We start from the raw sequence: 25,580 nt of genomic DNA on the forward strand, positions 1-25,580 counted from the left end.
TCCCATACTTATTCACAATTTATTATATTTTGCTTGTTTTTTATAACTTTTCATTTTTTTAAAACTTTATTTTATTTACTTTTGGCTGCGTTGGGTCCTCGTTGCTGCGCACGGGCTTTCTCTAGTTGTGGCGAGCGGGGGCTACTCTTCGTTGTGGTGCGCGGGCCTCTCATTGCGGTGGCTTCTCTTGTTGCAGAGCATGGGCTCTAGGCACGCAGGCTTCAGTAGTTGTGGCATGCGGGCTCAGCAGTTGTGGCTCGCAGGCTCAGTAGTTGTGGCGCACGGGCTTAGTTGCTCTGCGGCATGTGGGATCTTCCCGGACCAGGGCTTGAACCCGTGTCCCCTGCATTGGCAGGCAGATTCTTAACCACTCCGCCACCAGGGAAACCCCTAACTTTTCCTTTTACATTGGACTATAGTTGATTAACAATGTTGTATTAGTTTCGGGTGTACAACAAAGTGATTCAGTTATACATGTACATGTATCTATTCTTTTTCAAATTCTTTTCCCAATTAGGTTGTTACATTTTGCTTGTTTTTTAACTGACTAACACATTACACTTCAAGACGCCAAGAACTATATTAATTTTGCTCATCACTATTAACATAATGTCTAGCATGCACACAGTTCCTGGCACTATAGGCAGTTACTGAATATTTGTTGAGGAAGTAAATGTCTGACTTCAGTGCTTTTATGCTTAAACACTGTGCGTTTTTCACATTTGCTGATTTTTAGAAGAAATTTTTCTCTTCTATCCCTCTGGAATTATCAACATAACATATCCCAAGTAATTAGTGATGCTTCAATCTCCAACCCACTCTCACTCCACACTCTTCCCAAACCCATTCCTAGATTTTAAAAAATGCTGAGAATAAAATGTACAGTAGGAGGAAGAGGGTGATGAAGCTGGCTTGAGGCAGGTGAGTTCTCATTTATTGTTGGTAAGAGTATAAACTGTTATGAACTTTTGAGAAAACAATTTATCAATATGCAAAAATGGCCTTAAAATAAATGTAAACAGGGACTGCCCTGGTGGCACAGTGGTTAAGACTCTGCACTCCCAATGCAGGGGGCCTGGGTTCAATCCCTGGTCAGGGATCTAGATCCCACGTGAATGCCACAACTAAGAGCTCGCATGCTACAACTAAGGAGCTCACATGCCACAACTAAGGAGCCCACCAGCCACAACTAAGGAGGCCATGTGCTGCAACTAAGGAGCAGCCTGCCTGCCCCAACTAAGACCCAGTGCAACCAAAACAAAAAATAAATGTAAATAAATAAAAACATATACAAAGAGGGGTGTGTGTGTGTGTGTTTGAATTTACATGAGATATCTGAAAAGATATAAACCAAATGTTTCTAACTAGTTAGGGAGGTATTTCTAGGGAGTAAGAGAGCAAAATAGACTTTTTAAAAGACACTTTTTAAAAAATATAGGCAATTTTATATTTATAATAAAATCCCATTAAAAGTAAAAACAGAGGGCTTCCCTGGTGGTGCAGTGGTTGAGAGTCTGCCTGCCGATGCAAGGGACACGGGTTCGTGCCCCGGTCTGGGAAGATCCCACATGCCGTGGAGCGGCCAGGCCCGTGAGCCATGGCCGCTGAGCCTGCGCTCTGCAACGGGAGAGGTCACAGCAGTGAGAGGCCCGCGTACCGCAAAAAAAAAAAAAAAAAGTAAAAACAGAAAATAAATCTTCATACTTTTGGCATAATAATCCTACTTCTGGGAACCTATATTAATAAAGTAATGAGAAATGTGGTTTAGGGTTTATTTATAATGATCTTTACCAGTTGAGTTCTTTAGTATTTTAAAAAACTGGAAATAGTCTAAATGTCCAACAACAGATTGAATAAATAAAGTGTAACTCATTCAAATGAAGGACTACTTAAAGATAGTAGAGAAAGATATATGAATAGGAAAAAAAACAAAAAAACCTTCAATAAAATCTACCAAAATGTCATTAACGGCTGTTTCTGGATGTTGAGAGTCTATGACTTTAGGTTACTCCTTTATGATTTTTTTGGTGTTTCCTACTTAAAAATAATCATATTTAATAATTGGAGAATTGCAAATATTATTTGTAGTACTCCTTTCTAACAAGTAATTTATATTTTTATTCAATCCTCATGACAAGCACTCATACAAAACATGTTTATTTGCTAAGACAGTAGGTTTCAGTTCCCCCTTATGGCTCCACCCACCTTATTTCTATGAAAATGTAACACACACCTTAATAATCTTTGGGAATTATATCTTCTTTTACTTGTGTATCATAACAATGGTGGTAGCTTAAGAAATAAAATTATCTGGAATTAAATATATTTCAGGAATAATTATGTTCTTAGTTAGAATTAGACCTACTACTTACTTGTCCTTCCTTCAGTGCCTTTGGTCAGACTTTCCTGAACTAGACTGATGGAGAGAAAACTATTTACCACTATTTTAAGCTACAAATAGGAAATTTCATTATGAAGTGTCACATTTAACTTAGATACGTACACTGGGAGTTAAGTTGGCATCAAACCAATGAAAACTTCTACCTATTCATATGGTCACTGTTGGGAAGGCCCAACAAATTCAACTTGAAATGATGTATGTTTATTTGTAGATAAGAAGTCTGAAAGAATATTTACCAAAATGTTTACAGTAGTCAGGTACTTTCCTCTGGGGACCAGCAGAACAGAGCGTAAAAATATAAGATAGATCCCACAAGCTACATATGGAAACAAATCCCATTATACTATAAACACGTCTTCTAGATATTCTATCAATGGAAGTTTGAGTTTAAAAACTTTTCAAATCAACCAAGTATGGACAGCCACTATAATACTTACATTCTGAAATAATTCAAACACCTAATCCTTCTAAGCAACAACATAAAAGCACACATATAAATAAGTAAGGGCATAAATTCCATATACTAAACATTTATTTGGGAGACATTTAACATTCATATTACTCAGATACCTCATATAAAGAATGTGATTTAAATCCAGTGGTTCTGTTTAACTATAGGTTATTTCTGAAATCAAATTCTTTCATGTGAAGTCATATTTGAATCTCTCTTTGTCTCTCTCTGTTCTCTCTCATTTTCTCCCCCCCTCCCCTCTCCCTTTCTCTCCTTTCCTCCCTCACTCTGTCTTTCTCACTGGAAATAATATAGTGCAGACATTTCGTTCATAAAAATTCAACTGCTATTATTTTCTGTAGGCAACCATACTCCCATTTATATAGATCCATAGCATAAAATACTGTGCACTTCAGTTCAACTAATTCTAAGACATAAAAATCTTCTTGGCTGAAATTAACATATTTACAAAAAGAGAACATAAAATTTGTTTTACATTCTGTTTTAAAATTTTAAGGATAATCCTTTAGCACTCATTACAACTATTTTTATTCATGATCTGAATCTGTCTCCCACACCTTGAAATGAATCATTATTAATTTTCAGTACAAAAAAAAGTATACAAAAACCTGAACTGTTATTAAATCATTAAACTCAGAGAAAAAATGAAAGTGCACAGAGATGCTCATACTGGAGTTGGCTGATGTACTAGTACTAGCTCTATTTAAAATTTCTTTCCTATATTATTTCCCAAGCAAAATACACTCATTATACTAAAGGAAACAAATGCCATAATGTATTTAATTGACTGTGGCTACTTTCTTATTTTTATTAATGTAATTAAAGAAGTTCTGTGTTCTAAGGTACATATTACACTTTGTATCCATGGACCCTTCTTGATACATAGAAGTATCATCAAGAAGTAAAAAATAAACAGGTCAGGCAATAAAGCAAAAATAGGACAGTAAAAACAATATGATATTCACTTTTGTTCCCCTTAAAACAAAAATGTTCTTAACAATTGCTTGCTGTTGGCTCACAGAACTGGAGAATGCATATTAGAACTCCAGTACTCAAAACAATGATCTTCCTTGGCTCTTATTGTATAAGAAGCAATAAACCGTATAATTTACATGAAGAAAGCTAATGAATCCTTCAGAAAACACAACCTGGCAGTTTATCTTCAATGCAAAACAATGAGGTGGCAGGAGTGTGATAGAGAAACCAGTCTTTGAGAACATCATGTAAGGGAATCCAGCTGTGCTTGTATGGTCTCTAGCTATTTACAAAGACAAAAAAAAAAACAGAGAAAGTTGGTGAAGGGAGAGAAATTCATATGAAGTGTTGTTTAGAAACATGCAAATGAAAGAAAAGAATGTAACTGGTAACTATGTATTTTAAATGTACTCACATAAGCAATAAATATACCACTTAGAAAATTTTTCTTTTTATGTGGATATTAGAATTCAAGCTTGCTATCTGTTTTCAAATTTGTAAAAGAGGATTTCTAAATAGTACTGTTTAAAATGCACCCAGCTCTTTCATTTTAGATTTCTAAAGGGGGGAGGGTGGTAGAGGGGGCAGTGCATTTTCCTTGATTACAAAATCAGTATTTACAAAGAAACACGAAATATCCTCAAAGATAAATCTTTAAAGGCCTGGTATCTGCCTTTACCCTTGGGCCCAGAAATTAAAATATTTAACATTACCTATCTCTAAAGTGCCAGTGTGGCTAGGTACCACACAGTTTATTATTTAATGCTTTACATTAAAACAACAATCCTACTGCTTTAATTAAAACCATATCCACTCTCTTCCTGATTTAGTTTGTCAGATTCTCTTCATCTTGGCAATGCTTCCTACTGTGAAACATAAGATGTTTATAAGGGAAGTTTAAAGAACTCAACTCTGTAATGGGCATTTAAAAATAAGAATTCATAAAGTGGAGGAAACAATGTGAAAAACCCTACATTACCAGAAATTATTTAAAAAATACAGACCTTGTTATAGAAATCAAACAATTCCTTGTGACTGAATTCCACAAGAACTTTCTTCAGGCTCTGTAAAGAAAAAAGAAAGAAAGAAAAATGTTTAGTTGTGTACAATTTACATTGCATTTATTTCTTCTCTCCAGCTAGCCTCAGAATATGCCATATTATTCTGAGTGGTTTAAAAAAACCAAACAAACCAAACTTACCTCCTCTACTCAACCCCACTGTTCCAAGAACTCAAAAATACATTTACTAACACTCCACTTTAGCAAAAGGTTTCAACTCTATAGGGGCATCTGTTCTTTAAGTTGACTCCACAGAGGTTAATAAAATATATTCCAACAAGAGAACAATTTCATTACGTATTTTTTCAAGACAGAGATAATACATGAGATTATATTTCATCTTTCTCAGCAGTCCATTTGAAATCTAGTAAATACCATTACACAAAGACACTGGAGGCAGCATATCTGATTGAACTCATCCAGCCATTAATGCCTCACATCAGCACAGCTGCTGCCTCCAAGCATTAATCTAACAGTTATGATCTTAACATGCTGAGATTGTTACCTTTTGTAATGTACAGACACAGCACAAGTTAACAACACAACAGCTTCAAAGCTGGGACTTAAACCTGCTCATTCCTTTCACCTCAAATGCAATAGAGAAATCGTTATGGATGCTACAGATGCTAAGTAATATTGTGTACGTATGCATGATACTGCAGTAAAGTGCGACATTAACCCAACCCACCCCAATCCGCTTTTGGTTGATTTTGTAAACTGAGGAAACACTGTTTCTGAAAATTGTTCAAACATGTTTATTTTACTCAACGTACCTTTGGGAAGTGAAAGTTAATGGGGAGAGAATACCAAGAATGTATCACCGGCTCTGACCATACTGTCATGCTCACGTGACATACAACAGGCACCATGAATTGAAGAAGTGGAAAACTGTTGCAAACAGACATTGATTCATGCACTTAATTGCCTATGGTCATTTCCAACACTGTATTAATTCTATTTCTCAGTGTCTATGCTCACTTTTTTTTGTTTTATTTGTTTTAATGATTTCCATTTCAATTCACAAAGCCAACATTTTCAAAACGAGTTTTCTCCTAATTTTAGGACAGTCAGTGGGGCTCTGCTCAGAAACGGCACCTCCCTTTCCATGAAGCCTAAGCACATAGGCTCCAATTCCTTTCTTTGTTTTCTCTTATACACCCATGTAAGTTTCAAAATGAATGAAGAAGCATACCAGCTTTAAAGCCTTATCCTTTACGAATGATAAAAAAAAGAACTATGAATTTTTCAAATCATATTAGAAGAATCAGTTGGTTAACTGGCACATATCCTGAAACCTCCAAAGGCTGAATCGGCATTATCTAGCAGTGCTATATTTCCTTCCAGCAGTTAAAGGGGAATGATAAACCTAGGTTTACCCTAGGGAAAAGCAAAGCAAGTTCATTTCGTTACCACCCCCTCCCCAGCCGAAAGTTAGGAGAGACTGAAGACTGAATCAGTATGTGAACAGCTCATCTGATGTACCCCTAGAGGTAGCAGCCAAGCTAGGCTCTTGTTTCCTGTACTTTGCTTTGCTTTCTTTCAGGGTAGTGTTTTCTAAAATGTTACCCTGAGGAAAGGGAAGGAAGGTAGTAACTTTAAAAAAATACTTCTTAAAATAACAATAGCTAAAATAATGTGTGTGTGTGCATGAGTGTGTGCATATCTATGGATGTTTATTTTACACACACAGGCACAGACACACACACACATACACCTATCCATCCATCCATAATAGTAATCCCTCAGTATCTGCGGGAGACTGGTTCCAGGACCTGCTGTGGATACTAAATTTTCCGGATGAAGTCCCATAAATGCCCCTCCAGATCTGTGGTTCCGAATCCGTAGATTCAAACAACCGTGGATGAAGTAGGGCCACAGTATTTATTGACAAAAATCCAAGTATAAATTGACCTGTGCAGTTCAAACCTGTGTTGTTCAAAGGTCAACTAAATTTAGTCTTACTTTACTGAAATACTTAGCCCCACGAAGGAAAAAAACTGATACCTGATATAAAATTTCTTATGCTTGACATAATAACGGGTAGCTATTATCATTATCATTTCCCATTCAACTCACAATGACTTAGAGAAGACCATGAGAATATGGAAGAGTATGGGAGTGGTTTTAAGTGTTTCATGTCTATGTGTAGAGAGATTATCCCAAATTTTGAGAATCTGTGTTTACCTAAGGGGTGGCCAGTGGCAGTTGTTTTTTAGGTTTAGGGAAGTAAGGATGGAACTTAGATGTGTAGGATAAAAAGGAAAGGCGGGGGGCTTCCCTGGTGGTGCAGTGGTTGAGAGTCCGTCTGCCGATGCAGGGGACGCGGGTTTGTGCCCCGGTCTGGGAGGATCCCACATGCCACAGAGTGGCTGGGCCCGTGAGCCATGGCTGCTGAGCCTGCGCGTCCGGAGCCTGTGCTCCGCAGCGGGAAAGGCCACAACAGTGAACGGCCCGTATACTGCAAAAAAAAAAAAGGAAAGGGGGGGTGCTGGCCAGGGGACAACTTCCCACATTGTCATGTTCTGACATGCAACCCCACAGAGTCTAAGAATCTTAAATTCAAATCTGGCCTTCCAGGACATTGTACAAAAGTACCTTATCAAGAAAAAAGTACAGTTCACATTTCATTTAACAGTTTGGTAACTTTATTTATGACTTTAAATTTAGAATGGATGATGGCCTCCATTTTTACTCTTTCTTCAGGTCCCATAAATATTGGGAGTAGACCTGATCAAAATCTCCCCTGGGACTCCAGCATTTTTGGAAGGAAAGCACACTCTTAGCTTTCCTTGAGAATATAACCAGAAAGTGACAAATCTGCTTATCAAATGAGAATCAACTCTTTAAACTTCATTGTTTACTCTTCAGAAAATGTATGGAAAGGTTCAAATCATTATGTTGTACACCTAAAACTAATACCATTTTATGTCAATTATATCTCAATAATAATAATAAAAAAGCCACCTGGGTGGTAGCATTTGGCTGGGGAGAAGGAGGACACCATCAGGAGACCCTCAGATGCCAGATTCGATTGTTAAAAGGGACTAGCCAATGTGAATGATCTGGAAGCCTGGCTGGTGGTGGAACACAAGGGTTGGGGGTGGGGGAGAATAATTAGGAACAGCCCTTTTCTACCTTTCTTGGTAGGGTTCCTGGCAGTTCCCCCAGCTGAAAGGGGTGCATCCAGATTGCCCATGAGTACCCTGGACTGACAGTCTTGATCTGATTTGAAAAAAAAAAAAAACAAGAGACTTGAACAGGCACTTCCCAGAAAAGGATGTCCAAACAAAAACATATGAAAATATATGCTGGAAGGGGTGAAAATTTTCTAACTACCCTGGAAACTTGTCTGGCATTATTTACTAAAGCTGAATATATACACACCCTATGACCCAGAAATTCACTGCTAGGTATTAGTATTGAGCTCAGTAGAAATGTACACATTTGGGCACCATGACATAGGTACAAGAATATTGATAGTATTATGATTCAAAAGAGCTAAAAATGGAAGTAACCAAAATTTCTTTCAACAGAAGAATATGTAAGTAAGTTGTAGTATAGTAATACAATGGAATGTTATACAGACATGAAAATAAACTACAGCCAAATACAGTATCATGCATGACTAACAAAATAAAGTTGAACATCGGGGCGGGGGGCACAGAAGAACATGTATGATTAACTGCATGCATATGAATATTTAAAAAAATAACAGAAAAGGTTTTAGAGACAAATGCTTAGGTGGTAAAAGTATAAAGTAAAGCAACAAAAATATTACCAGAAATACCAAAATACTGATCACCTCCGGGTGACTGCAGAAAGGAGGCAGTAATTGGGAGGAGGCATAAGAGAGGCTTGTGATTTCTTCTTATTATTGACTGTTATTATAAATTAGGCAATAACTTATTTCTTGATCTTGGTGGTAGGTAAAAGGGTGTTCTTTTTTTTTTTGACAAATTACTGTGCTCTTTTTCTGTATGTGTGCTATATTTCCCCAATTAAAAAAAAAACCCGGCACTGTTATGTGTTAAATTCATTCCTTTTTATCCAATAAACTTTTTTTTTTTTTTTTTGCGGTACGCGGGCCTCTCACTGTTGTGGCCTCTCCCGTTGCGGGGCACAGGCTCCGGACGCGCAGGCTCAGCGGCCACGGCTCACGGGCCCAGCCGCTCCGCGGCACGCGGGATCTTCCCGGACCGGGGTACGAACCCGTGTCCCCTGCATCGGCAGGCGGACTCCCAACCACTGCGCCACCAGGGAAGCCCTCAATAAACTCTTATTAAAGGCCTACAGGCCTGTTCTGGGTGCTACGCAAAGAGCAATGAGCAATAGAAATCAAAATCCCCCATATTCTAGTTGAAGAAAACAGACAATAAACAAGAAATGTAATAAAGACAATAATAACAATAATAATAAAATCATCATCATAGTTCACAACATACATATAGAAATGTTTGTTGGTGATAAATGCTAGGAAGAAAAATAAAGCAGGGAGAGGGAATGTGTGTTTGGGGGTAGGTAGGTGGAGATTCAAGGTTAGATGGTCAAAAAGGGTCTCACTGAGCTGATAACATTTGAGTTAAGATTTACAAGAAGTAAAGGAGTAAAAAAACCCCACAGAATAGGAGAAAATATTTGTGAATCATTATCTAATAAGAGTATAGCACCCAGAATATATAAAGAACTCCTATAATTCAACAATAAAAAGACAAACCCATGTGGGTGGACCCTAATCCAATATGACTACTGTCCTTATAAGAAGAGATTAGGACACAGACACACACAAAGGAACGATTGTGTGAAGACACTGGAGGAAGATGGCCATCTACAAGCCAAGGAGCGAGGCCTTAGAAGAAACCAATCCTGATGACACCTTGATCTCAAACTTCTAGCCTCCAGAACTGTGAGGAAATAAATTTCTGTCATTTAAGCCATCCAGTCTGTGGTACAGTTATGGCAGTCCCAGCAAACTAACAATAGGCCCCATCATCTCTTCTGGGACAGAGAGAAGATCTTTAAGAGCAACGGAAAGCCACTGGAGAATTTTAAGAATGATGTAATTGTATTTACATATTAACGAGTCACTTTCGGTTTTATTTGTAAATGGATTAGAGCTGGACAAACTAGATGTGGAGAAACCAGTTAGGAGGCTATATTGCATTCGTCTAGGCAAAAGATAGTGACCTGATCTAATGTGATGGCAACAGTGATAGAGAAAAGTGAAAAAAACTTGAAAAATGGTTTAAGAGGTAGAAGAGATAGCATTTAGTGAAAGATTTGAGCTGGGGGAGGAGGTGAAGGAATAGGTGGAGTCAAGAATGACTCTCGAGTTTCCGGCAAGAGAAACTGATGGATGCAACTGAGATAGGAAACTAGAGGAGTAGATGCGAAGAAAGAGAATCAAAAGTGCAGTTTCAGACACAATTAGCTTGATATGTCTGTGATATTTCCCTGAAAATATCTGAAATAAGTCTGGAAAGACAGAAAAGGAAATTAGAGAAGAGATATACATTTGGGAGTTACTGATATATTGCTATTTAAAACTGAATGAGACTGCCCAGGAGAAGAATGCAGTATGAGAAGAGAGGGCAGCCTGAGACAGAACCCTTCGGAACTCCAATATTTAAGGTAGGTAGGTGTTTCATAAATGATGAGTATCACCAAGTCCACAAATGTTTTCTGCATGGTATGTGGAAATATATGGCATTTATGACATGAATCAAAATAATTTAGTAAGTTGGCACACAGGCAATAAAACTATGTGGCTTGCCTTCAACGTTCCATTTTCCAGTAAGACCCATTAAACTCACTAATATTGTTAACTAAATATACACAGACTAGAAGATTTACTCTCTTTCTTCTGCTTTATACATATAAGATTGCAACCAAGAACCCATTTAGGAAATTCATTACTTACGTTGTCTAAGCTGGTCTCATGCATTAATACCATGCAGACTTCCTGCACCCTATCTGAAAACACTGCCAAGTGAAAATGAAAGTGCAAAGAGTATCATTCTGCCAATTTCTTAAAAGAGAAGAAAGATGTATTTGTTCACCCATTTCTTTTATTTTTAATTTGTAATCCTGTCTGCAAGCACCTGGATAATGTTGCACATACCCATTAGCAAAATTCCCATGGAAATAGAATTTAGTAAGGTCTTCAGAGAGGTCTAACTTGATGAAAGCTGACAGTAAAAAGATCGTCTGCTTTCCCATTAGTTAGAAATTAGGAACACATACATTTTCCAAGAGAGAAATGTATTAACCTCATCACAAATTATCTAAGCAGAAATAACCTCTAAATAACAGATATAAATAGATAAGAATTAAACCAACTTTACATTGCTTAGCTTTTAAAATTAAGTAGGATATTAGAATTAGAAATCATACAATTATCTTTTCATCTAGAAAATCAGGAGTAGAGGATTCCAGTAAAAGAAAAACTACTAATCTCTTGTCCTGGTTAAATCTAAAAATAATTTGCTAGGGACTTAGAGAGGAAGTTTTCTCCTTTTCACTTACAGAAATGATGGATAGCTATAATATTTAATTAATATTTCAAGTTCTACTGAATGGGTTTATAAAACAAATCATTAGGTACCATTTATTAAATAAATACATCTAAAAATTGTATTATCTACAACTGTACCTATATACAGTTGCAGATCACTGTAAAAATATTCCAGTATTTCTATTATTATTTGTTGACTATCTTCGCTATTATTGAATAGTTAGTGAAACTCTACTCATGTACATGAACATGAACCATTTCTGCCACCCAATAATACACAGTTATTCAATAAACATCTAAACGGTACTGATACAGAGATGAATAAGCCATATACTCTTGACCAAAGAAAGATCCTTTTCTAGGTAGGCAGGTTGCCCTTTACAGCTAAGCTTCCAACTATAAGAAGAATGTACATGGAACAGTGAGAAAGAAGGGATTCTCTGCTCATTGTCAGATCAATGGAATTAATCCTAGCAACAAAAGGGGTTACAACCAGCTCCGATTCAGAGGATGCTAGCTTGAGAAGGTGGAAGCAAAACATTCTAGGTAGAGGGAAAGAGCAAATTTCCATTTTTCTGCACGGCGGTTGGACTACACAATCTCCCAAGGTCCTTTTCAATTCTATGACTCAAGGATGTTGAAAGGCACACCTCTATAAGCAAAGTAAATTGGGGAACTGAGGGAGTTAGAGGACCAAAAAATGCCAGTAAGAAAGAGCTTTAGGAATAACAAAGTTCAACCGTCTTACTTAACCGATGAGAAAACTAGTCTTAAAAAGATGAACTAACTCATATAAAGTATACAGCAGTGGAACTAGTCATTGTTCTTTCTACTGCATTATTATGGTAACTCAAGATAAAACAACACTTTCACCTGCATATCAAGCTAATTTATAGAAAAAAAATTCTTCCCATGAATTTGCACAATTGCTTCCCTTCTCTAACTCATTATACACAGAAATACATAAAAGCTTTGCTGAGGGTAAATAGTTTGATAAATATGGCTGATGAGATGCCAAGTAAGAGATGTAAAATGTCAGGTGAAGGTCTTAAATTTCTCAAAAATTTTCAGAAAAAAGTATAAGCAACTCTCTTTGTCTCAGTTACATTATTTTTTTTTTAAAAAAAGCTACTGTGAAAATTTCACAAAAGTTAACACAATACAATTGCCATGTTTAAAATTCTAATTCCAATTATATAAACAAAATTGTTAGCCCAATGAATATACTACATCATACAGAGAAACGGAGCAAGAAAATCACTACTTTCACCTGAATATGGAGCTGATTTCTGTTGCTCCCTCAAGTCCTATGATTCCAGAAGCTCTTCATTAAAACATTGTCTAGCCTAGCAGGCTCCAAAACCTCACAGGCATTGGCCCTGCTGTTTGAGGAGGGCAGTGGGCAAACTGAAAACCCTGAGCTTATGTCAAAGTTTGATAGACGTTATAAAAAGACGACTGCAACAAATACAAGCCACAAAAGGCATTTCCCCAGGGTCAAATCAACCAATTGTAACTTGTCTTTTTTCAACCTTTGAAAAGTATAGTTTGACAAAATGCTTATCTGTTTAAGAATACAGGCAGTACATAAACAGCAAAAGCAAATTTCTAGCTCATTAACATGGCACTCAAGACTTCCAAAACCTGGCCCATGACTCCACCTATGGCCCCATCTCCTAATACCCTCCTAATGTGCTGCATGCACCAGCAGTACCAGTAGCATTCTGCATACTTCAGGTCTTTGTTCACGCTGTTCCCTGTCTTCTCCCAGTAATGCTCCCAACTGCTCCTGTGTGTGCATGGACATACACACATGCGCATATACCAGCTATTTCATTTGGCTAGATCCTTTAATACTCAGCTCAGTTGACACTGCGGCACCCTATGCATACCTCTATCTTTGCCTTTCCCTATTATACTGTATGGAATTACTTACATTTGTTCCACTGATGGTAGGCTCTTTAAGGGAGGGGCTAGCCTTTATTTTCTTTATTGTAGTCTAATAGCCTAGTATGGTACTTGATCATAGTACTTAATAACAATATATGGTTATTGAGCTTAATTTTAAGAATTAAATTTAAATATGTTCCCTCTCACCCCACTGGGGGAAAAATATTAAAAAATATTATATATGGAAAGTATCAGAATAAATGGATTTTGCCTGATGACAATGTTTTCAAAGTATTCTATTGCATTTTCCCCAATGCTGACAGCAGACAGGTCTTATAACTCTTGCTTACTCAGTAAATATGTAGGCTAAATAGGACAAAAATTAAACTCTAAGTATTGATTCTCTAGTTAGCTTGAAAAATGGCTTCTCATACTTGAAGGTGCCTGTCTCAAACTGGTGAAAGCTGAAGACTCGAGGTTTTGTACATACTTAGCTAAAAATACAGCAGTTGTGGCTGTCAACGTAACAATAAACCACTTTTGGCCAGAAATCTTTATTCAATATAAAAATTGTGTAAAAGTGTGTATGAAATATTGCCACTAAATGTTTAATCTGGGATATATACTTCAGCTGTTAGAACATTTACTCCGTTATCTGTGTACGCTCTTTTCATTCTGGCTAAAATATTACTTTATTCTTGCGTAGACAAAACAATATGCTTGGCAGTCGTATCATCACCATATTTTCTGTCCTTTTAAAAATTAACAGTGTGCTATGCATGAGCAGATCGCAAACTTGGAGCCAATCAAAATGCACCTTCTATAGTATTCATTAACTCTAATTTATTATGTGTATGCTGATATGTCATTACGATTTTCAGCTTTGGTATTGAAATATTTAGCTATGGTTGCTGAATATAATCAGCAAGATAAGAGGTTTTGAATATGATTACATGAAGCTCCTTAAATATAGTAAGAAATTATGTTAAGAAGAGCACTGACAGCAAAAAAATGGAGTTTTTTCCTGTATAAATATTATAAGTGATGCTATCTTTTTCTGAAAATTATACTTTATTCTAATTATAAATACTTATCTGATTACTGAAGCATTATCATTACAGATTTAGGAATAGCTGCATTACTTAACTTCTCAAAACATGTATTAGTATCCTAGTTGAAGGATTCCGGGTAAACTACAGATATCAAATTGAAATCATACTATGTTTTCAATACGTAGTTTTAAAGACTATGAGCTCAGTGTCCAAGTTTGGGTTTCTCCTTTGTTCATAAAATCACATTACTGTACTCATAGTAAATTCATAGAAATTTGGATGGTGTGTGTGTACTTTCAAGAGCTACTATGTACTTTGCATCCTAAACTAAACAACCTAATGTAATTCGCAGTGTTGAGAAAAAAACAATTAAAAACATAAGTCGGTTTAATTTTTTTCCATATTGTGCTGTCAGGTCAGTCTGCAAGGAAAAGAGAATGAATATGTGCACCTAAATGAGTATTAATTTCACAATTTCGTTACAATTTACACTTCTTAACAGCTAACTGGAAGCTCTGTTTCTGAAAAATAAAAATGGTAAGTTCAATATTTGCTCCATGTTCTGGAGGGCACTGAATTTATCATGTAAGCGCCATCTGAAAATCCACTGTTAACCTGCAATATAATAATAGGAAACTCTCTATTTCACCCTCAACACATGTGGACCCCAAATCCTAAAGACAGGCAGCTATAATACTAATTTGATTATGGGTTAATTTAAGGCAGTAACCATCTAGAAGAAATTGTTAACTTGTAATCATGTTGTTCCATTACAAATTTTTAACTTGTAATGGTGACAGATGAAGATTGAGCTCATTTTTTTCCATCCACGTTAGTTCCCTGCTAACCTCATTACCTGATTATAATTTGCAAATTCCTCTTGGAATCATCAAATGAACTAATAATGCATATTTTAACAAAGAAATGGTTCTAACAAGTTAATATTTTTCTATAATTCTGAATATATCTGGAGCTCAAATAAGATTTTCATTTTACATTTAAAACGTAGTGTCTGGGGCATGCTACTATGAATTCAGAACAGCACTGGGAGATAGTTCAGTCTGTACTATGGTACTTGAGTAAAGGGTGGAACGTAGGTTTAATTTTTAATTTAGGAAAAATAATGACATTGGAGAATTTAACTTACTTACACTTTTTTAACAGCCTTATGAGGATGATCATACACCATACAATTTACCCATTTAAAGTGTATAATCAATGGTTTTGAGTATATTCACAGAATTGTGCAACCATCACCACAATTAATTTTAGAGCATTTTCATCACCCCAAAAAGAAACTGTATGCCCTTTAGCTATCATCCACCAACCCTCCTAACTCCTTGTCCCAACCAGCAATCTACTCTCTGTGCCTATAGATTTGCCTATTCTGGAAACAATATAAAATTTAAATGGATCCCTAATGCACACTAATATTTAAGGAATAGGCTATAATAAAAAGTGGAGCTTTGCAAAAACAAAACCTGAGGAATGCCTTGAGCAAAGTTGGATAAAAACTATACAAGTGCTATCACACACCCTAAAGAAAGAGTTTTAAGAAGGAAGGTATGATTCAAGTGTCAAGGCTCCCCAAAACCAACTGAGAAAAGGACTGGTAAGTTTTTATTTTAGATGACAAAGAGAATGCTACTGACATTGGCAGAAGTATTTTTGGTGGGTTGGTAGGGAGAAGCCAATACCAGTAGATTAAAAAGGTGAGTAGAAAGTGAGGAATTCAAATGAATGTAGACCAGGGGTTGGTGAACTACAGTCCACAGGCTAAACCTGGCTTGCTGTCCGTGTTCATAAATAAAGGTTTACTGGAACGCAGACACACTCATTTGTTTATGTACTGTCTGTGGTTGCTTTTGTGTTACAATAGTGGAGTTGCACAGTCTGGAAGCTTTTAAAAAATATTTACTATTTGGCCCTTTGCAGAAAAAAAGTTTGCCAACCCCTATTGTACACAAACATCTCAAATTATTAGTTCTACTTAACAAAAGTGACCTAATAAGCATTCATATTCCACATTATGTTCACTACTACCAGTTTAAAAGAACCTGCTGTTTATATGTAAGTGGAAGTAAGTAAAATCATCTGTCTTGAATACAGCATAAATACTCATGTCAAGGTTGAAATTTCAGGCCCTCTTCACTATCATTTGATGCACTGCTGTTTTATAGGAAAGGCCTAGAGACAGCTGCAGAGGCTGTTAGATCTTTGGAATAAATAGAATACATCACTTAGGAGCTCACATTTATATACATTTTCAAACGGTAGTAAGACCTTATATCATGCAAACTTCTTTAAGAGAAAAAAAATGTGATTTTAAAATTGGTATTTTTAAAAATCAAGCTTTATCTTTTTTTTTTTGCGGTACGCGGGCCTCTCACTGTTGTGGCCTCTCCCGTCGCGGAGCACAGGCTCCAGACGCGCAGGCTCAGCGGCCATGGCTCACGGGCCCAGCCGCTCCGCGGCATGTGGGATCTTCCCGGACTGGGGCACGAACCCGTGTCCCCTGCATCGGCAGGAGGACTCTCAACCACTGCACCACCAGGGAAGCCCTCCCCAAGCTTTATCTTTTTTCTAAAGTTTATTAATAAAAAATGCTTTTTTGAATGATTAGCTCCAAGTGTTTTATTTTAATGAATTATATATTCATACGAAGTCCATAAAAAAATTGTTTGCGTGTCAATTTTAAAACTCTAGTTCCTCTACGAAGAGAAATAAAAAGCCAAGGGTTTGAATCAGAAACATTAAAACTGGACTGTTCAGCTCTTGCTTGTTGTATGTGGTCTTTGCCTAGAATGATTCATAACATAATAAAGCGACACAATTCGGTTTAACGTTTTGTTTCTGTTGATGATTAGAGAGGCTACAAGCCTCTCTAGCCTAGTCATTAATATTAATGAGCTTTGTGACCTAGGCCAAGTTAATGAAACAAACCTTTAAATAACATACTAAAAAGTCAATAATAATTTTGAACTTGCTTTATAGAATTTCTAGCATTTTACAGTGCTAGAAAATAAACAAGGATTTCAAATACATTTCCTAACCTGGATGGGAAAAAAATGACAGTATGGTAAAAGTATCCATCAAACATCACTTTTTGATCATAGGTCACATAGGGCTGCTTTAAAATCAGACAAAGGTAACAGGGAATTAAGACATAGATTATTCCACAGATGACTGGAATACAACCTAATTTAAGAACAGGTTAAATCTGTGTAACCCCAAAGTGATTACAAGTAATTTTTACTTTCAAGTCACATCTGAGTTATTAACAAATGAAAAATTGATAAGGTTGGTGGGATTTACCCAAAATAGTTGTGAAAAAACTACTCAGTTGTGTCACGGAGTTGGAAAAAGTTAATGATTTTGTAAAAATACAGGGTATTTGTGTGGAGCAATATTATTTTAAGTGGGGTGAAATAATGGTTTAAAGGTTTCTCTTTTAGCCATTTATGAAGATACTGGCTTAAAATAAAAGTCTGTGGAAACCTGTAGAAGCAGCCAATGACTATGTCGCAAATCAGACCTCTTCCAAATAGACAAAGGCTACTTCTAGATGGCCCAGACTAATTGGAAAACAGTATTATTGGTAACAGAGCTAACTGATGCGCTTCTTAAAAAATGATCTTCCACGTGGGTGGCTTGGGAGTAAGAACCATATTACTGGTCATGCTCTCAGTTTGGTCTTGGTTTGAAATGTTAGCCTAGTTCATGAAGAGCACTTGTATTTATGCAGCAGGAAGTAGATCTGAGATAGGCTCTCAAGCACACGAAATGCATTATGCAGCATTAGTAATATACCTACACTTTCATTTGGGAATGCTTACCAAAACTATTAAACAAAGCAGCATCCCTTGCCCTTTCCTTCCTATTCCCCCTGGCCTAAGCACAAAGTCCTCAAAAATTAGAATGCTGAATTCGCTTAAATTTCTTTTCTTCAGTCTCATTATTCTCTAGATTCTTCTAAATACAGATGCCAAATTCAGTTTTTTAAAGTGCCACTTTCATCAAGTTGCTTTTCTACTAAAAATAGTATCTCCCCCATTACCAACAATTGAAGTTCTACCTCTTTTGGCTAGAAGTCAAAGCTTTCCATAAACCTCTCCCAGTCTACCTTTTCCTTTTTAATTATGAAATATTTAAAATATTAAACATTTACAGAGACTAACAGAGCTGACAGGCATGTAACCCAATACCCAGATATAATTCAGGTTAACATTTTGTCCTTAAAAAGAGTAAATAGGGGCTTCCCTGGTGGCGCAGTGGTTGAGAGTCCGCCTGCCGATGCAGGGGACACGGGTTCGTGCCCCGGTCCGGGAAGATCCCACATGCCGCAGAGCGGCTGGGCCCGTGAGCCATGGCCGCTGAGCCTGCGCATCCGGAGCCTGTGCTCCGCAACGGGAGAGGCCACAACAGTGAGAGGCCCGCGTACCACAAAAAAAAAAAAAAAAAAAAAAAAAGAGTAAATAAAGAATACAGTTAAGTCTGCCACCACTCATCTTGTCTCCTTCCCTTCAGTAGAAGGACAAAGATTTACTAGAAATAAAAATACAAAGAAGGAAATGAGAAACAACAAACAAAAGACTTAAAAATGTACAAATATAGTTCTTAACTACATCAAGATTAATGATTTTTTAAATGCCCTCCAATTATTAACCTTAGATTAGAAAGTTGAAAAGAAAGAGAAAAAATGGCAACTAATATCTCTTTTACTTTCATTGCAAATTTGTAATAGAGGCAAAATTAGACCTAGTGTTTGAAGATGGGATTTGAATATGCAGAAATGGGATAAAGAGTATTCACTACTTCTCCCATGTCTATCCCTTATTCCTCTAATAAAAAATAAAAACTAAGACTGGCAAGGCACAGATCAGAAGACGTGAGAGCCCATTATCTTCTTTAATAACCTATATGTATGTAAGCTAAGATGGCTTACAATCTAAGGAACCAAAATAATGGTTAGAAATCATTCTCAGTACATAGCACATGCATGGAAAGTTGGGAGGGAGGTGATCATTAGGAAGAGGCTAAAATAACCAAAAAGAATCAGTATATTTAGAGTTGTTTTTAGAAAAGGATAAGGGACAAATCTAAAAATATATCACTTTATTATACAAAAATCATAAAAAGTAACATGAAAATGCTTGAAAAAAGATACTGGACAAAAATATGGTACAGAATAACTCAATTTTTTCTAACTTAAACTAAGATTTTTAAATTTTATTTACTGCCTGAAATCCAAAGGTCAACATAACCTATGAAGTAAAATATGAAAATCATTAAGGAGAAATCACAGCCTGCATAATGACCTCAGTATAACTTGGTTGACAAACTGGGTTAGGAAATCACAGGTTTGGTGAGTGGCCCAAAATTTCTCCAAGTGTATCAGCTTTCCCCTGGCAGCCATGATAGGAAATCTTTCCTCTAGAAATACTATGTTCAGAGAATACTGTTTCAGTGCTATGAAGTAAGGTATTCACATGTAACCATTCACACGACTAAAGATGAAATTGCGTTTTGAGTGCAACTCTCTTTAATGTTGTACTTTACATATTGTCAGGTTATGGAAAGAGATTTAAATGAAAGCATAATAGGAGGAGTTCTTTAGAAGGTATCAACAGATTTATTTCTGTTGCATCAACTCAGACCTATTACTTCAGCTTAAGAGGATATCTTCTAAGATTAGATGTAAAACATTAAAATCTATAAAATATTTTATAACATCTTTATAAGAAAGAGATGTTAAACCTTGTCCAGATTCCATCTTGGATAATCCTTTCCATTGAAACAGTCTCCTATAGTTAAAAAAGAAAATATAACAATTCCATTTTAAAATAATCTATCATTTGAATCTGTAATAATACCAGAAAACTGAATTCTAAAGTTTAAATGAAAACCTATGCATATTTAAGGGTCTGTGTAAGCACGAAGATCTTTCTTTTCCGTGTATTCAAATTAACTTCAACCATCCTAGTTTTCATTTAGTTACAGAGTAAAATATATTTCAAATATCTGACACAATTACTAAATATGCTCTCTGCCCAAGTTTTAAAAAGTCTCATGGCTGTTCTTCTCTTCCCCCTTCAGTCCATCCAACTCTGATCATGAACTTCTTTTTCTAGAGTTTAGATCCTCCAAAGACTCTTCATTACTGGCAGAAGTTTAAATTCCCCAGGTTGCCACTTTAATCCTTCTACAGTGCAAGTTGAATTATCTTCTCCCTGCTACCTCTACAAGGATGCTATACAAATTTGCTTATTACTACCCTTGAACACTTCTGTATTTTCTCAAAACAATGCCTTTATTCCCACTTCCCCTTTCAATGGGAATGTACTCTTCTAACCTACACATGGCAAAACCCCGCTGAGGCACCTCTTCCATGAGGCCTTCCCCCATCTCCCCAAAGAAATGCATGTCTCCTTCTGAGCTCCAATATCTTCCACACTTCAGCTAGTAGTGCAGCATCTAACATATTCTACCTTGTACTGCATTTTCCTTGTGAATATACCATCACTTTTCTAGTAGGACGCAAGCTCCTTTATGGTAGGATCTTGAGTGTCAAACTGCTTGTGTTTTAAACCCATCTTCACAAGTCACTGTCTTGAACAAATTATGAAATGTTCTATGCCTCAGTTTCCTCATTTGTAACATGGGGATAATAATAGCACCTACCTGACAGGGACAGAAGGATTAAATAGGTATTATGTGTAGAAGCATTTAGGCCAGCTGCCTGACCTGGTATTCAGTAAGTAATCAATGATTGCAAGTGTTTACAATCCTTGTCATCATCATCATAGTCACCATTGCTTACGCTCCACATGCACCTAGCCCAGGGTCTTGAACATAACAAATATTTAATAAATGCTTACTAAATTGAATAGAATCTTTTTTGGCTTTTCAAATCTAGTGGAAAATAAAGCCACATGGAAAATACTGAGCAGGGAAAACCAAAACCAAAATCTCTCTTAAATGTAACATTTTAAATGAGCAAGTAGTAGATTAATAATTAAATACAAAGAGTTATATAAATGTTGTCTAAATAAATTACTTTCCAGAAAAGATGTAACATCCTTTAGATCTAAGCTAAATGTGGGTTACGATTCTGAAAGCTAAGTATTTTCATACCTATGGGTTGTCAGAGAGGGCCTTTCCATATACATTTACATACATTAATACAGTAGTTGACCCTTCAATGACTAGGGTTTGAACAAAGCGGGTCCACTTATACATGGATTTTTTCAATAAATATACAGTCAGCCCTCTCGGTCAGAAGGTTTCGTATCTGCAGGTTCCCCATCCGCGGGTTCAGCCAACCACAGATGTGGAATCTACTGAGGGCAGACTGTTGGATTTGAGCATCCGCAGATTTTGGTAGCCGCAAGGAATCCTGGAACCAATCCCCTGCTGATAGCAAGAGACAACTGTACTATAATGAAGGTCCATTTCAATAGTACTATTAGAACTGCATGAAAACTCCTGACTTTCCAAGGCAGTGAAAAAAAGCCAGTAAGTAGAGAATTATGTTTTAGGCAGAGAGCATGCAGAGGGTTGGTTTCCTTTCCCACATGACACTGCTTCACACTAAAACTGCATCTTCCAGCTATTTTTGGATGTAATGTCTTTTGTGCTCAGACTACCAAATAATGCAAAAGTATGTTACTGTTTTGTGAAGTAGATAAAATGTCTTTAATAGAATGAGTCTATTAGGTCCATTTTCACTGGTGACCTAATCCAGAGATTAAAACATAATATTAGTATCAGAAATATTTTCACTATTCTTTTTCATGAATATGTGACACAAAATGAATGCCAGCTACTCTGAACATAGTATCTTAGATTTTCAGGACATGAACTCATGTATGGTAAGCACTATGTGTCATTTACATAGTACAGACTTGCTTTAAAGAACTAAATATTCTTTTCAATGGCAAGGCAAATAATTCAACCAAGTCTTAGACTAAAAGGACTGACCATGTTTTGCATTTAGATGACACATCTTTCAAGGAACTGAAGACACTGTGCAAAATCTAACAGAAATCTTTTCTCTCTCCACCAAGCTCCTAACTAGGAAAAAAAAAAAAAACATGCTAAGAAAGGCCAGTGAGAAATTAGCAGTATGATGCAAGGCCCAGATCCAAAAATCAGAAAGGAGATCACAATGCTGTCTCTGTTATGTCAACAGGTGGGCCTCAAAACTGCAGGCTTCTGTTTTCAAATTAAACCTTGATTTGTCTTTTACATGGCACTGTAGCTAATGCCCTCTTATCTCCTGATAAGAGAGGAAACTGAGAGTTGTAGAAAATCAAATCTCTGCATGCTAAGTGCTATGGTGGAGGTAACAGTGATGTGAGGTGCTGTGGAATGAATTATAAAATGACAGAGCTAGATTTTAGTGAAGGAATATTCTGACTAGCTGAACTTTAAGCGGTAATTTTTTAAATACTAAAGGGAACTAGAATATTAAACAATATTATGGTTTCAAATATACACTGAAAATTTGACCTGAATTATTGTTGAATAAATCTGCAAAATAAAACCCTTCTTTTCCCCCAGCACCATGTCCTGCATTTCAATCACTAGGATTCATCTAAGGAAAATGTACACCTGAGAAAGCAGGGCCAGATGGATCCTGAACGGCAGGAGGTGGTTTGGACCTGAAACAGTTTCATTTGATGTAGGGGCCGCACTGTGAGTTAAAGGCTCTCAAGCTGGCATTTTAAACAACAGGGTACAGGTTCACACTATGGATAACGTCCAGCTCTCTCTAACTCTTAATCGTCTCAGGAACTATGGTTTGCTGCAAGTCAAATACATCTGTGTTTAACACGTTTTTAAGAAAAGTCCTCAAAGAGCAAAATAGCAACTATTCACTTTCTAAAACGTGTGCGTATAAATAAAAACTTGCTTATATTACTAAACTTCTATAAAAGCAGAGAAATTTTTAGTCATGACAACCAAATAGGAAAACTTATTTCAAGTTTTTTCCTTTGCTAGATGAACTATTCCTATTAGTCACTAAAGAAATAATTTCCAAAGCACTGTATATTAATTTTATACTCATTTTTAAAAAGGAAACAATGGCTCCTGATAATACATGGGACATATTAAATGCAAGGTTGTAAAATATTTGACATAGAAATACTGCCAAATATTGTACAAACGGGCCTAACTTGTACCTCAAATTATTTTGGAAATGAGTACTGAAGTTATAAAAAATTATTTTCATTCTGCTGGTACAAAATGTAAAGAACAAAATTCATAGGTATTTTATCTTTAGCTTAGTTATTAGAGTAAAAAGACATGGGAATGCATAGACTAGGACCTGACAACCAATACTTAGACAATAATCCGTTTTATAATGAGTAGAGTTACACATTTTCAAATAATTAACATGGAAAAAACTGGCCTTAAATTCAGTCTTAAACTCTAAGAAAAGCATATCTTAATTGTTAATGATGAAATCCAAGCATAATAATGTCTTGTTATAGTATTGGCAATTAGGAAACTGAAGAATTATGGATAAGATAAAAACACCTATGTAGGTTACTTCTACATCCTTTTAGGTCTAACTTTGAACCTTATAATGATTTGCTCTCCTTAAATTTCATTTCAAAGGACAACAAAAAGAAATTTGTCCATAACATGTATTAAACTCCTAGTGGGTTGAAAAGTACTGACTGATACTTGGACAGTTTTGAGGAATACAGAAATGTTTAACATAATATTTAGGTAAGAGTGGGCCAAATGAAAACATAAAAACCTAGACTCAAACTGAAAAAGATGAGAGAAAACACTGATTAGAAAAGCGATGTAGCGTCTAGAAGTTGAAAGTACCAGTTCTTGAGTCAGACTGCCTGTGTTTCAATCCTCGTTCCATCACTTAATAGTTGTGTGGCTTCACACAAAGTAATTCATCTCCCAGTTCCTCACTTTCCTTTTCTGTGAATGGGAATAATAATAGTAACTAATCTCAGGATTGTAGTAAAGATCATATGACATGAAAAGTGCTTGGCATAGTGAATGACACAAATTAAGTGCTCAATAAATGTTACCTAAAATTGTTATAAAACTAAGGAAAAAAATATTTCTGAAGTCAAAACACTAAGAATGGCTAGCCAGTAATACCAAAGGTTGATGAGAGATCAAGAAGATGCAGAACAGGAAAATTGAGCCTGTTGGTAAACCATAAACAGGGACAATTTTAGTTGATAAGTGAAGATAAAAGTCAGGCACTAAAAAATTAGTGCTGGTTGATAGGAATGAAGAAGCCAGAGATATGGACATATACAAAAGGCTGCAAAATAAAAATGAGAAAAGGATACACAGAAAGAAGAGAAGAAGAGGCAAGAGTCAGGTGTTTTGGTCAATAATAACCAGAAAGATGTCAAATAAATGCAATGAAATGAAAACTTTTGGTCATGATAACGTATTTTTAGAAATACCCAGCTACAGGTTATACTGATCAATTTGACAAAAGAGTTTTACTAAAATATAAGAATACACTGTAGGGCTTCCCTGGTGGCGCAGTGGTTGAGAGTCCGCCTGCCGATGCAGGGGACACGGGTTCGTGCCCCGGTCTGGGAAGATCCCACATGCCACGGAGTGGCTGGGCCCGTGAGCCATGGCCGCTGAGCCTGCGCGTCCGGAGCCTGTGCTCCGCAACGGGAGAGGCCACAAGAGTGAGAGGCCCGCATAATGCAAAAAAAAAAAAAAGAAAAAAAGAATACACTGTAACATCACTCTAACCTTACTAAAAAAATAAATATAAAATAAAAGCATCACCATCTCCCCACCCCAACAAGAAAATCCTCCCAATGCCTGTAGAAGAGCTACTTAGTATTACCCTAGCAAGATCAGTAAAACCTTAAAAGGAAACAGCAATTGTCACATCAAGATTTTCAGAATCAGTAACTCCATAGGTACACCTCTGATTTCTGATTGCATCCAGGTTTTCTATTCAATAAACAGTTTTGAACATTATAATCAACTTCTTTTTAATCAAAACTAGTCATATTGGCAAATTAGGTAGTACTGAGAAATATAATTCATTATGGCAGCTTTCTTTTTCAGTAGGTTTTTAATCAGTTTTGGATGCAGGTGCACTTTTAAAAGAAAAGCAACAAATTTCTATGGGCTACTGATGTCTCTAAAGTAGGAATTGGTTTTTCTAGAAAAAAGTAAAAGACAAAAACGAAATCAAATTTTGTAAG

At 36.4% G+C, this 25,580-nt stretch overlaps 1 protein-coding gene across 2 annotated transcripts in view; it reads right to left on the reverse strand.

Moving 5' to 3' along the window:
* Positions 1-2,627: 2,627 nt before the first annotated feature.
* COMMD10 (COMM domain containing 10) overlaps positions 2,628-25,580 on the reverse strand; it is a 160,635-nt gene continuing 137,682 nt past the window's right edge. For both annotated transcript variants that reach the window (XM_082836771.1, XM_082836772.1), the window contains exons 6-7: positions 4,853-4,912; positions 2,628-4,131 (exon numbers count right to left, since the gene is read on the reverse strand). In XM_082836771.1, the coding sequence (XP_082692897.1) occupies positions 4,093-4,131; positions 4,853-4,912 (99 nt within the window). In that variant the 3' untranslated portion in view covers positions 2,628-4,092. The remainder of the gene's footprint in view (positions 4,132-4,852; positions 4,913-25,580) is intronic.

Source organism: Leucopleurus acutus (assembly GCF_964270905.1).
Source record: "Leucopleurus acutus genome assembly, chromosome: 3".
NCBI classification, from domain to species: domain Eukaryota; kingdom Metazoa; phylum Chordata; class Mammalia; order Artiodactyla; family Delphinidae; genus Leucopleurus; species Leucopleurus acutus.